This window comes from Rhodnius prolixus, unplaced genomic scaffold (genome assembly GCF_049639745.1).
Source record: "Rhodnius prolixus isolate KJV_2025 unplaced genomic scaffold, Rpr scaffold_8, whole genome shotgun sequence".
Taxonomy (NCBI): Eukaryota; Metazoa; Arthropoda; class Insecta; order Hemiptera; family Reduviidae; genus Rhodnius; species Rhodnius prolixus.
This window is the reverse complement of record NW_027411593.1, coordinates 10561896-10576301: the sequence shown is the minus strand read 5'-3', so window position 1 is coordinate 10576301 and position 14406 is coordinate 10561896. Positions and strand designations below refer to the sequence as shown.

General features: G+C 32.4%; 1 protein-coding gene across 2 annotated transcripts in view; it reads right to left on the bottom strand.

Annotated features, from left to right (window-relative positions):
* ATP8B (ATPase phospholipid transporting 8B) overlaps positions 1-14406 on the bottom strand; it is a 70535-nt gene that overhangs the window by 1979 nt on the left and 54150 nt on the right. For both annotated transcript variants that reach the window (XM_074121669.1, XM_074121670.1), the window contains 19 exons: positions 13174-13379; positions 12927-13082; positions 9005-9179; positions 8681-8892; positions 7849-8011; positions 7676-7768; positions 7415-7580; positions 6551-6660; positions 6048-6239; positions 5791-5962; positions 5608-5712; positions 4821-5016; positions 3854-4113; positions 2681-2904; positions 2367-2592; positions 2180-2283; positions 1253-1384; positions 904-1052; positions 369-574 (listed from right to left, as the gene is read on the bottom strand). In XM_074121669.1, the coding sequence (XP_073977770.1) occupies positions 373-574; positions 904-1052; positions 1253-1384; positions 2180-2283; positions 2367-2592; positions 2681-2904; positions 3854-4113; positions 4821-5016; positions 5608-5712; positions 5791-5962; positions 6048-6239; positions 6551-6660; positions 7415-7580; positions 7676-7768; positions 7849-8011; positions 8681-8892; positions 9005-9179; positions 12927-13082; positions 13174-13379 (3243 nt within the window). In that variant the 3' untranslated portion in view covers positions 369-372. The remainder of the gene's footprint in view (positions 1-368; positions 575-903; positions 1053-1252; positions 1385-2179; positions 2284-2366; positions 2593-2680; positions 2905-3853; positions 4114-4820; positions 5017-5607; positions 5713-5790; positions 5963-6047; positions 6240-6550; positions 6661-7414; positions 7581-7675; positions 7769-7848; positions 8012-8680; positions 8893-9004; positions 9180-12926; positions 13083-13173; positions 13380-14406) is intronic.

Sequence of the window (14406 nt, the reverse complement as noted above, 5' to 3'; positions counted from 1 at the left end):
AACCATGAAACATCTGCTTGTTATTTTTTTAAGAAGGTGCTAATGAATACTAAAACATATTCTCTTAAATGAAGTAGTAGGTTTGAGGGATGCCCATTGTATTGTAGGAAATTGGGGAATGAATGAAACGTCTCATTTCATAGAAGATATATCAGCAAATTATCTAATAAGCAAGCAAATTATCTAATAAGCAAGCAAATTATCTAATAAGCAAGCAAATTATCTAATAAGCAAGCAAATTATCTAATAACCAAGCAAATTATCTAACTTAGAATAAAAGGAAGAATAATAACATCATTTTAATTTTAAATTAATTGTAAAAAAAAAAAATAAATAAATAAAAGAAATGTATAAAATGCAAAACTAACCGTGTCATGGAACCGAATCATTAGTTGGACGGACTGAGGGTGAATGAAATCCTAGAAAATCAGATTTCGGCAATTTGCGCATAATTTTGCCAGAAGTAATTAGCCGGCCAAAGCCTTCTTGGTGCGAAAATGCATAGCCGGATCTAATGGAACGTCTAGCTTTACGAGCTGATGGTGTCCTCAACATATCGTGACTTTGCCGAGATCTACAAAAAAAGAAAAAGAAAAAAAGTAACTGATATAAACATTTAAACAATTGAAATTCTCTATCCAGGGAATATCTACGTCCAGATTTCTTAAATACTATTTTTAACTCACTTTCTGCAATAATTTAAAATATATCACGGATCATTTGAACAGCTACATCATCACAAAAAAGCCAAAATATAATTGGCACATTTCTTTTTTAATATATTTCCTGAATTCAACTTCTTAAGGCGCTTTTAAAAGCTTTTTATGGATGTGTTACTATCAATCAAAGTGATATTTAAAATAATCGAGATAAACAGAATAAATAATTAAACTTTTCACAAACCTTATACTAGCTAATCGTTGCTTCAGTCTCACTCTATCTGATAAAGTTGGGAATACATCCACGAAGAAAAATCTCCAAGCAATTACTGGTACTATTAAAATTACAACTGTTAAACCTGTTGTAAACCAAAATGTGGCTTCTTTCATTGCCTACAAAGTTAAAGCAGAAAGAATGGAGATAATTAGACAAACATTAAAACATATAAAAAACAGAATTGAGTTTGAAAGAGTTACAAAAAAATTAATTTATTTTACTACATATATATTTTTCAGTGTGTTTATTTATATTTATATATAAAATTGCGGTGTATCAAAAAAAGAACCTACAAAAAATTTTAATTTATACTTACTGTGGTCATGGAGCCAACATAGCTTCCACCAATTACATAATTATAAAAATTGTCTAAAATAAAGTACCAGGCCAGAGATCCCCAAATAGTGATATGATTAAATACAGTCCAATACGATGTATCTAACGCTACCTAAAATAAAAATATCAACATTTTAAGAGACTTTTTAAGGATAGAAGTTTAAAGAAAGATTTTATTATTACAAGAAATTACTTATTAAAATAAGTAATATGGGTGCAATCAAGAATCTTTTAAAAATAAACAATAAATATGGATTAATAAGTAATAAAGAGTAACAATAATTTAAACTACGCTACGCTTTTTATTTCATTTTTACAGTAAAAAAAAGAGCAGATACTTCAATACTTAATGTAATAATAATAGAAGTTATATAAAGTTTGGCATGCAACAAATTTTAATTTTTATTCAGTACTTAATTTTAAGATGATCCTAACTGATCTGTTGTTTTCTAATCTACACAAAATCGACGTCTTTCCTTTTGAATTACAACGCCTAAGTAACCAAACAAACCTAACTAACATAACTATTTTTTTAAAAAAAGTCCTAGTTGTTCTTTTTGCCAAACATTCTGACTTTTGCATTATCAACAATAAAAACCTGAAAGTACAGCTTTCCTGCATAATCATGACAGAACTTGAAAACTGTTCAACAAAATCAAAAAAATTGTGAAGGAATAAGAAAGTTAAATTTTCCAAGGTAGTCGTTTCTCTTATTGCCATTGCGTTAAGATAATCTGGACATACTGAAATTAGCTTGGAATGCTCATGGGCTTAATTTGTGCCTCAGCTCTATCAATCCTATAACCCGGAAATATAGCCTTGCAACTCACATGGAAAAACTCTAATTAAAATCTATAAATTGTATTAAATTTAATCCTGAAGTGAAAAGAAAATTAAGTATAATTACCTGAGCGGTAACAACAATGACCAGTATTGTTGCAACAACGCTGCCCAAAAACATGGTATCAGATAAAACATGACCTTTAGGCGAAACTCCATCTTTATAAGTACCTTTAATTAATAAAGTATTTTATATTACTCAAATGCTGGCAATTACAGTATATGAATACAAATGCTAGTTCACCAAAACTCACCATATGGAATGAAAAACAATACACAAGATGTATAAAAACCATACAATGCGCTGCGTAGAAATTCTTGTTTATTAAACAATAAATTTGTATGTCCAGGTGTGTACAACTGTGGATATGCTATACTGTTTTTATCATTTACATCTTGATCAAATATACCGATGGAAAGTACAGGCAAAGAAGTATAAAATAAATTATAAACTGCTATGAACATTGGATCGAATACAGTCTGTAATTTAAAATAATTATTATTACAGAGGCTTAAATAATTTTAGTTAGACCACTTCATTAAAAAGAAAGAAAAATTTACTATGTACCTGAGCAGAAAAGCCACAGAAAAATGCATACCAAAAATGGCATAAGGTAAAAGCAAAGTTTTTATAAAAGAAATATCTTAGAAATTTGCACATTCTGTAATATGACCAGCGCCCATGCACTAATAAAAGACGTTCAAGGAATCTAAACTGTCCTATGGAGTAATCTGAAGCTAACATGGCCTGATTTCCTTCAAGACCACTTACACCTATTCCAATGTGAGCGGCTGGAATTAAACAAATGTTTACATTATTTAAGAAAGAAAATTATTTATTAACTACCAAATATTACCTCTTCTTTTGCACTCTTATAGATGGACTACAACTGTATTGTGTTTTCGCACTTCATTAACCAAATTATACATTTTTTTTCTCGAATTAAATAAACCGTTTTTATCCAAGGTAGTGTCTTATTTTATATTTTTTTCACTTTGATTCAACTTGGTACATCCCTTTGTAGTCAATTGGAACCTCTTTTAACTCACACGTTTCGCAAAGGAAGGACACTAAAGAAGATGCAAAAAAACTAAAAGCAGAGAAGATATATTTACCTAAGGACGGAGAAACATTTCAACAAATGATCCAAAGACGTAATAATATCTGACAGATAAACAAACAACTAGTCCAGAGTGGCATATGTCGTTCAATTAGTTGTTCCAAAAATCAATGTGAAGGAGGAGTTCAACTTTGTTTGAGGCTTTCATTTTATTTTAAAATTTTGAACTTAGTTTTAAGTTCAGAAGAACCTCCTTATCAAATCAAATCCATTGAAGAAGAAGGTACATGGGAACGAAACGAAACTATCCTTTGCTTTGCCTTTGCTCAAAAAATATTTCAACATATAAAAAAAGTTCAAAGAGTTAAAAGAATCGTTCAGAATAAAAAGAAAGATAAAGGTAAGAGAAAAGAAGGCCAACATTCTCATAAAACAAACAAGATTCAAAGTAGGATCAAAGAGAGAGAAAAAAAACTATAAAAATGACAGAAAGTTTAATTTGATTGATAAATGTTGGACTTCACAACTGTAAATCATAAAACAAAAACAGAATTGAAGTCAACCAACTCCTTATGCTTAAGAGTGCAAAAGATTAACTTTTGTACGTTCATAAACGTTAATAAACACTAAGAATTGGTAGTAAAAACTATTACTTTTTATTTCTTCTTATGGTAAATTACCTTTAATCATAGAAACATCATTGGCCCCATCACCTATTGCTAACGTCACAGCACGTTTTGTTTTTTTAATCAATTCTACGACCATTGCTTTTTGAAGAGGCGTAACACGACAGCATATCACAGATTTACACATTGTGCTAACTTCTAAAAATATCTTCTCAACTTGTGGATGAAAAACATGCACTAGAGAATGTCCATTAATAACTAAAGCAAATAATAGACTAGTGTCTTCTTCTGCATCTTGTTTGTAATCAGTTTCACTGCAATTAGTAAGATTAATTTAGTCTGCATAAAATATTGATGGAAATGACATCAAACATACATACAAATGCCTGTGGTTGCAGACATGACTCGTTATTTGAGATAAGGATTTAAAAACTTACTCTAACTTACCAGTTTTTTATTCATTTAACACGTCTCAACTATAACCAACTGTTTGTAAACACATTTTTTTCAGATATGGGTAAAAAAATAAGGTAACAAACATAGAGAATTCTGATGTCTGTACAAAGAAGGCGCTCAGTAAATTGTCTCACCATCAAGCAGGGAGAGAGGAACTTGGACTACCTGTTGGAATGCGCTAATCATGGAACCTGCAATGGCAGGATTCACTCACTGCGAGTTTCTAAGACGTGTTTTTATGATGGTTTTAGTTTAGGGCAAAGTTGGTGCTGGATAAAAAAATAAGTCACTTGAATCGTATAATTAAATTCACTTATAGAAAATTTTTCATCCCTGATCTATTCATGATCATCAGAGACGTTTCACTTTCACAAAAGCATTTGGTAAAAGGCAAGAGATGCCCCTGCCCCTTTTCCCTCTGAGTCCTAAACGTCAAGTATTATGGATAATGACAATATCTCAAAAAAGTAGAATATTCCATAATTTTTGCACCCGAGATTGTTTGATTATCCTACGGATACTGATAATAATTATCAATAAAAGAAAAAATATTTTCATAAACTACCTAAATGTAATAACTGATATTGCAGGATGATGTGAATTATTGTTGTGTTGAGCCATAGGATGTCCACCCAACATTAAGGTATCTCTACATTTAGCAAGTTGTTTGGTCACTTCTTCAATTGTATGCCCATCAACTATCATTACTTCCATTTCATCACTCAGCAGATGGCATGAGTAACCAATATTGATAGCAGTTTCTAGAAAATAAATAAAAAAATAAATTCAAAGCCTTAAATGATAATTTTAATTAAGTCATTTTTGCCCAATTCTTCATTTTTGTTATCCTAATCTAATAATTAATGAAACTGAAACGGTTACGAAAAAAGAAACTGTACATATCTATTAACATAGCAAACGTATGTCAGAAATTCACATTTTTTTTTCTTTTTTTTTGCTTAGGCTAGTTTTATAACATCAATTCTAAAATCATTTTTACTGAAATTATTATCTTAGCTTTCTGAATTAATATTTTCATTAATGGAAAGATTTTATTTAAATAGCTATTAAGTTGGAGGAGAATTAAAAGTGTCTACACAGCGCATTGACTTAGATAAACATTTTTGTGATAATATTTAAATGGTGAACCAATTTTGTTCACTTTTTCGAAGAACAAAATATAATGATATGAAGCTGTTATTAAGAAAACGATCATAAACATAAAACTCTAAAATCTTCTCAAAAAATAATGGCTCCATCAAATGAGCACAATCTCATTTACTTGAACTATGTTTAATTAAGTTTTTTCACATCAAATAATTTTTAAATTTATCTTAGTTAACATAAATTACCTTGTTTATCTCCGGTCAGTACCCATATCTTCATTCCTGCTGCGCTAAGATTTGCTATTGTTTGTGGAACTCCATCTTGTAATTTGTCCTCAATTGCCGTACAACCTAATAAACCAAAAAAAATTACTTAATCTCAAATTAAAGGAAAATATGATCAAAAAGTTTTGTTACAATTAAAACTACCAATAAGGGTTAAATTATTTTCTATTTCTTCATAAATAGCATCTAATTTTTCATCTCTATTATCCATTGAAAGTGCAGCTTCATGGTGCCTTGCTTTCCATTGATTGAAATAATTTTCGTCCAGTTCTCGAACTGCCAGACATAACGTTCTTAAACCATCGCCTGCGAATCTCTATAAGAAGATTCAGCCGTTATTTCTTAACCTGTTATTTTATTTAAAAAATAAAATAATTATAAAAGAACAAAAATTTATTTACATTCAAATGCTCCTGTGTCAGCCTTTTCAATTCATTATCACCTTTTTTAAGCCGTTCATAAATTACATTATCTGCTCCTTTACAATAGAGTCGAAGTTTACCTTTATGTCTTAATATTACGGACATTCTCTTTCTGATATTATTAAAATCTAATATACACAACAATTCATGCACCTCTCTTTTCCTTAATACCTGAAATATTACTAACATTTAGAAATTTGTATTTTTAACTTAAACAGAAACCATTTTACAATAAAGAAACTCGATAAGTAAATATTTAGAAACTCGATGAGTAAATATTCATAAGTAAATATTTCAAAGTAAATATCAATATTTGTACGAGTATTCGTAATATCTTTCATTAAATAACATTTCCAAATACTTTGAGACTAAATAGAAAAACTTAAAAGTAATCTTTATTTGATTAAAAACCTGATATATGAAAATAAATTTAAAGCTAAAATTCACTGGCATTCAATCTTATATAATAACTGTTATTATACCTCAATTGTAATACTGTTAGGACTTCTTTCACGAAAGACAAAACCAAAATTTCGCGCAGCCGAAACAAGAGCCGCTTCGTCAGGTGACTGGGCCTGATACTTAAGATTGCCTGAAAAATAAGAAAAAAACTTATGTCTCATTCCCTTAAAAAACATCAATTTCATTTGCTTTATTTTTAACCTATTTTAATAAAAAAAAAAAGAAGAAATTTCAGGTTTAAAAAAATACTATTTTAAAGTAGGATGAAAACTAGACCTCTTCATCAGCAAACACTAACTTAGTTGATTACATATGCGGAAAAAAAGTTACAGAAACTTAAGAAAAATAGTAAGTTGTGATCAGGATACTGTGACATCAAACAAGCTGATTAGTGCAGTACTCATCCAAAAATTAAAGCCCTTTTTATGTAATGATTTGTATTTTAGGTTTTGTTTGATTAAAGTAGGTTACTACTTAAAAGTTATCTTCAATCCAGTTAAGTTAATAGAAATAAAAAAAATTGAAAATGTGGTTTGGTCCAAAATGTTAGTCAATATCTTTATCCAACACGCATATGTGATTTTATCCATCGTAACACGTATGTTAAGTAAATCCCAGATCGGTTTCGCACTTCCATCCATTGTCACAGGTATATTAGTCAGTTTGGTGAAGAGTTGTCTACTTCAGCATACCTCTCGCACAACAGTTGTTGACTGAATGAGGAAGGTTACATTGTGTGTGCGCGTAATACAATAACATGCGTGCTTCAACGGATAAAATCAAAGATATATTGATAAAAATAATAATAAAAACTATTGGAAATATCCAGAATTTTTAATAATGAATAATTATTGGTAAGTAGTCAACGTGTAAAACAAAATTACCATTCTTCTCTGCAGGCATCACAGTATGACAAAGTGCCAAAATTTTGAAAAATATGTCTACATCTGGATCTTTTTTACTTTTAACTGCATCTAATAATGATTTGTCATAAAAATTGAATGATGGCTCGTAATCAGGATTAAATGAAAAATCAACTTTCTCAGTGTCCTACAAATGGATATATTATTAATGCAAAATAATTATAGTATTTAACTGAGAGCATTAAAATAAGTTTTTTTATTTAAAAAAAATGACCAAAATACCTCATTAACTTCTAAAACTTCTCCAGTCCTTTTATCAATTATCTCGCCATACACTTTTCCCGTGATGGAACATTTATTAAAGGTCATTATATTCTGAACATATAATTAATGATTAATAAATTATTCATTTCAATAATAATTTAACTGTAATAAATTGTTACAGAATACAATACCTGAGTCAATGTTCCTGTTTTGTCAGAAAATATATACTGAATTTGACCCAATTCTTCATTTAATGTTGTCGTTCTAGCTTTAGCTGGCATCCCAGTTTTTTCACAATACATTTTTTCATCCCAATTTATCAAAAAACTTTGGAATAAACGGATAACTTCGACACTATAAAAATAAAACGAAAATAAATGTTTTAAATTTGATTTTATAAGTAAGTATTTTTTTTCTTTAATTTCGAAATACTAATATTTCTCATTTTCTGTAAGAGAAGTGGGCTAGCCACTTCTTCGGAGATCAGCATCCTTCCTGACTTTTCTTTATTAATCAGGAGCAAATCCTGAATGAATGTAAGGTTTGTAACGCATGCTATTTGTGTTCAATTTTGAACGAAATTACTGTGCGATCATGCCAATGATTTTTGTTATATCGTTTTGCTGTAAATTACAGTTACTTGATAGTGATTATTATACTACTTTTCCTTCTTGGTCTTAAAGTTCTTGGGCTACTTTTAATCTTTTATTTTTCGGGCATGTGAGGGATTGGCCCACAGCCCTTAGCGTAGTGCTAAGGGCTTTAAGCCTTTAAATCTCTTTTAGAAGGATCGCTTACAAGGAAAGTTAAACCTGGGTTGTGTACAATTTGTGATCTTTGAATTATGCGTATTGTGTAAGGTATAGTATGCAGCGTGTACTGTTTTGGTGAGTATACATGGTGTACTCTGCTGTGGGAACCCGTGGGATCGCTATCCCCAAATGCCTGCTGCAACAGATATCCCTTGCAGGGCTGCCACACATACAAAACTGCAATATATAAACGAAAAAACAACCACCATACCTGACGTAGAGTGAAATTGGCACGACGGTGTTGAGCACAATGGCATATGAAAAGAAGACTAGCAGAGAAATTATCGTGGCTCCAGTTATCGGCTCACTAGGAACTAGTTTGTCCCATGGTAAATAAATTTGGAAATAACGGCCAGTGATTGTTTCCCAAACACCACAAGCCACCATACAAAATAAACAAATCGAGATGAGAAAGAATACAATCTAAAATAGAAAATATAATACAAACATTTTATTATTTGATTAAAATATTAAATTTTATTATTTGATTGTTTAATTGAAATAAGCAATTTAATCATAAATAAAAAAAACCTACACCAATAATAAGGAAATTTAACAACTTATCAATGCTTGTTCTTTTAAATTTAGTTTTGCCAGAATTTTGCATAAGTTTTGTATCTTTTCCTGCAAATACTACAACACCATAACACCAATCGGTATTTCTAAGTATACAGCCTCTAAGTAGTATTTTATCGTTATCAAGTGAATATCTGAAACAAAGAGAATTTCAAAGGTATTGAATAATAACTTAATGAAAATTAACCAGATCCCCTCTTGTTACTTAACAATTAGTTTTTCTCTAAAATTGGTCAAACGGACGGTTAACTTTAAGAGGAATTTTTAGATTCGTGAGATTTTTCTTGAAAACAGTTTCAACGATTTTTATGCATTCATTTTCGTAGACAGGTCCAAATATTGTACGGATTACTTTTCTTTCTCACATATTTAGACTTTTTTTCTATTTACTGTACGTACCTTTCAAAAAATATATTATCGAAAACCGTGATGATTGTCTTTTGATTGAATCGGGAAGCAACACTTGACCGACGCCTGAATGTCAAAGGTGATCTTTGATTGACCGACACCTGTTGCATGTCGCTCTCTTGATGCATTTACTTCTATTGTTCGGCAGTTTTGGCACGCATGATCAGTGCTGTTATAAAACAACGGTGCTAAAGCTTACCAAAGACTTCTACCGCTTAAGTCAAGAGTTTTGACGAATCGTTTTTATGTGAAGCTTAAGCTGTATCCTTATGGTTTAAAATTCTTCAAGAACTTCAGCCAATGTTGTTTCGAGAAATAGAAAGCCCCTTTTTTTGGAAGATTTTTTTAAAAAAATATTATTCCGAAGTTTCCTCTCCAGTGGCTCCAATGTTTTTCTAATCTTCGCAGCCTAACTACAAGAAGACTGAAACATTTTCTCAGGAAATTAATGTTTAAGTGATTCTCGGGGAACACGAATATTGTGAGCAATTACTGTACAATGTACAAATCCGTGATCATTGTAATTAGTATAAATTATCATGGGAAGGCATTACCTTGAAGTTTGAAGGCTTTCTATTTAACCGAGTGTGACATTAGATGTTTCCAAAATTTCTAGTAATGGCTAAATCTATTTTGTTTTAACTTACGCTACCAGCACATTTTAAAATTCAAACCTTTTTGAAAAAAAGGTTAAGTAATTTTAGTCGGATTTCTTTGAATTTATGATTACTTTTCAAGAATAATGGCCGAATTATTGACTGCTGGCGTACAATTCAACTACACCAGATACTGATGATGATGAACCTTCTAAGAAGCCGTGCACAACGCGGCGTCTATATTTAAGTTAAACGCAAGAAGTTTTCACTAAAAAAAGCCTTGAGTTTAATACGATTTATACCATTGAACTGTGCCGGTACTCTAATCTTTGCTTTTAGACTTCTTTGAAAAAACCTCTTTTTACATTTAAAACTAAAAAATTTAAAACTTCCATTTTTTTAAGCCTCACACCGCTAAGGAGGGTGGAGGAGGCGTTCGTCTATGATGATGATGATGATATTACAGAAGCGGGCACCCCATTTCTGTACAAGGTCTAGTTAATTAGAAAACTTTACAGATAAAGAACTTAAGGTCACTTATAACTTGAAAAAATTCTTGAACGTTTTATAATTCATTTTAATTATTGCGAAAATATGAATGCAGATACCGCAACATTTAATGCGTTACAAAATATGTTTATCAATTTTTATTTTCCTGCATTAAATCAAGAAATTTAAGATATAAAAGAATAATCGAATAGATTAAATAACTTTTCTGGCCAATTATGAAGTAGTAAAAGTATTATTACTATTTCTATAAACCTGTGTAAACTAAAATGCCGATAAGATGTTTTGAAGGTAAACATTTAACACTATTTGTGTTCACATTATTTTCTTTTATGCGCGCAAAACTAAAATACTTTCCTGTAATTAATAACACTTTTAATAAGCACAATTGACCACTTTTTCAACCTAGGAATTTTTAATGAAAGGCATTATAATTCGTATAAATAGTTTTTTAGCGAAATCATCTCTTTAGTCTCGAAGTGCCAAAGGTCTCATAGCAGGATATAAGAAGTAGTTTACTCTTTATCATAATCTTACATAATCTGCCCGGAAGCTTCGAGTCCTGCGATGATTTCTATCAAACCCAGTTACCAATAGCACAATTCCTAGATTTGAGTCGGCATAGGTACTCACCCAAGGCTAGAATCGAGACCTGCACTCAGTTTACCTTGGGAACACTTAGAGGAGTGCCATTTGAACAGTGGAGGTGCATACTGGCCCATTCAGTAAATGCACTTCAAGGGTGTAAATGACAGGGATAGCAGCTGGATTTTTGAAACTTAGCCTGGGGGTCGCACGAGAGGCCCCTCACATCGGTCCAAACATAAAAGGTGGCAGCGTAGACGAATTTCTTTTAAAACAACCTACTCTCTGCTACCTCTTAGAGACCCACCAAAATATAAACTCAATATATAGAATCTAACCGATTACATTGCTTTTCTACAGCAATCGGCAGTACTATTCTAATAATTTTTAATGTAAGGTTTATTACAGCTTAAAGAAGTAAACGAGGGTCGTTTGAAAAGTCCGTGCAAAAATAAAAACTATTTAATTTTTTGGGGTAAACCTTTTTTATTTTTCAACATAGTCTCCTTTTAGGCTTATACACTTCGCCCAACGCTGCTCTAGTTTGTTGATCCCTTCCGAATAATAGGATTTGAAAAATAGCCATTCGTTTCTGCAATCACCTCCTCGTTTGAATAAAATCTTTTTCCCGCCAGCCATTTCTTCATATTGGGGAACAAATAGTAGTCCGAGGGAGCCAAGTCTGGAGAATTGGGGGGATGTGAAACGAGTTGGAACCCTATTTCCATTAATTTTGCGACCACAACTGCTGAGGTGTGAGCTGGTGCGTTGTCATGATGGAAAAGGACTTTTTTGTGGGCCAATCGTGGGCGTTTTTCTTGCAGCTCGGTTTTCAAACGGTCCAATAACGATGAATAATATGCACCTGTAATAGTTTTACCCTTTTCCAGATAGTCGATGAGGATTATTCCTTGCGAATCCCAAAAGACAGTCGCCATAATCTTTCCGGCCGAAGGAACGGTCTTCGCCTTTTTTGGCGCAGATTTCCCCTTGGTAGTGTAGTGCTCAGGAGTGTAGTGATGTATCCATGTTTCATCCTCAGTGACGAAACGACGCTTAAAGTCCTGCGGATTCTTCTGGAATAGCTGCAAACCGTCCTTGCAACACTTCACACGATTTCGTTTTTGGTCAAGCGTGAGCTATCGCGGCACCCATCTTGCGGATAGCTTTGTCATGTCCCAATGTTGATGCAAAATATTATGTAACCGTTCATTCGAGATGCCCACAGCACTAGCAATCTCACGCACCTTCACTCTTCTGTCATCCATCACCATATCATGGATTTTATCAATGATTTCTGGAGTAGTAACCTCAACAGGGCGTCCAGAACGTTCAGCGTCACTTGTGCCCGTATGGTCACTCCGAAAATTTTGAAACCACTTATAAACTGTTCTAATCGAAGGTGCAGAGTCACCATAATGTTTATCAAGCTTCTCTTTAGTCTCCTCAGGCCTTTTTGCCTTTCATAAAGTAGTGTTTAATCAACACATGAAATTCTTTTTCGTCCATTTTTTGAAAATCACTCGACTTCCTCGATTCAAACGAATGCCAAACACAAAGAAATAGACCGATCTGGCTGAAACTTGGTGTGTGTTCTTCCAAGAGATGCTACTAACTAAACATAACCTCGATACGCGCCAGTGGTGCTGTCTCTCTGACTTTGCACGGACTTTTCAAACGACCCTCGTATATAATTTCAATTTTTGCCAACTAATGACTACTGTTTTATAAAATATAACGAAATAAAACTTAAACCACAGGAAAAATGAACATATATTCTTCTACCTTTTATCATTCCAAATTAAAGTTCCGTCAAATTTATTGAGCAAATTATTCGGCGGTTCACAAATTATTTCCCCATCAAATTTTCCAATTTGTGAATCATCTTGTCCCATTGCAGCTGTTTCTAGAAGGCATTGTCTTGATTTCAAATTTGTCTCCCTGAAATTAATAAGAAAATTCTCCATAAAGAAAAATATATAGAATATACAAAATTATGTGTAAGATAATTTAATGAATTTAAATAATTTACCCATCAAGTTCTGCTGTTTCAATAAAACATAATCCACTTGGTTCGCTTGTAGTAAGTAGTAAAACATCCGCAGCTACAAATTGGTCATTTTCCATTCTAATGACATCACCAACCCTAACTTGTGACCACTTTCCTTCCACTAGCTTACCTTCATGTACCACCATGGCTCTTCTGTTGTTAACTTGAGAATCGCTGATATGTCTTTCCTAGAAACAGGAAGTCATAATTAAAATTATCCAAAATGGATGAAAAAATGAATAGAAAAATATCTTTAAGTTATTTAAGATGAATAGTTTCTTCAAAATAATGTCCTTTAATGCCGGATTATTGGATATTAGATCATTTATACCTGACCCGGAAATCTACTCTCTGTTTAAAGAACCGGACATCAGTAAAATGATAAGGATAGGCAGACTAAGATGGGCGGGACATGTGGGCTAGAATGTGTGATGATGATGTGCCGAAGAGGCTTATGCAAGTGGTACTACACGGCGGTAGGAAGAGAGGCAGGCCAAAGTTACGTTGGCTGGACTGAGTGGAGGAAGATGCCCTGGCGTTGCTTGGAAAGCATACGTAACTGGAAAGTGGCTGCCCAAAATACAGAAAACTGGCAGAAGCATTTGACGGAGGCAAAGGTTCGCTAGACGGACTGTCGCGCCGAATAAGAAGAAGAAGAAGATCAATGATACATCTATTCCATGTTACTAAGAGGCAAAGCTCCTATCTGCTGGTGGACATAGTGTAGCTCATCAAAAGCTAAGAGACGGACACTCTTTAAGTCTATCTTCCGTAAGGACAACTTTCACAAGCCTTGATTTGTTTGTACGCCTGGCACATAGTTTTAAAAGCTTTTTACTTTTCAACAGATCGCTTGGACAGGTTTTATTAGAATAAAATGTAACTGCAATGCCCATTATTGTGTAGATGTGAGGGGACTAGTATTGCAGAGAAATTGCGTCATTCTCTAAAGTATAACCTATACGAGTATAGTATAACCTATAGTATATATAAGGTATATAACCTACGACTATAGTATAGTATAACCTATACGTATCTTCAAAACCATAATGCCCATTATTGTGTAGATGTGAGGGGACTAGTATTGCAGAGAAATTGCGTCATACTCTAAAGAATAACCTATATCTTCAATCAAGCTTTGCCTAGAGTCATTCTCCAGACTAATAACTTTAATTAATAGGATAGGATATAAAGGAATAATTTATATCCTAATTG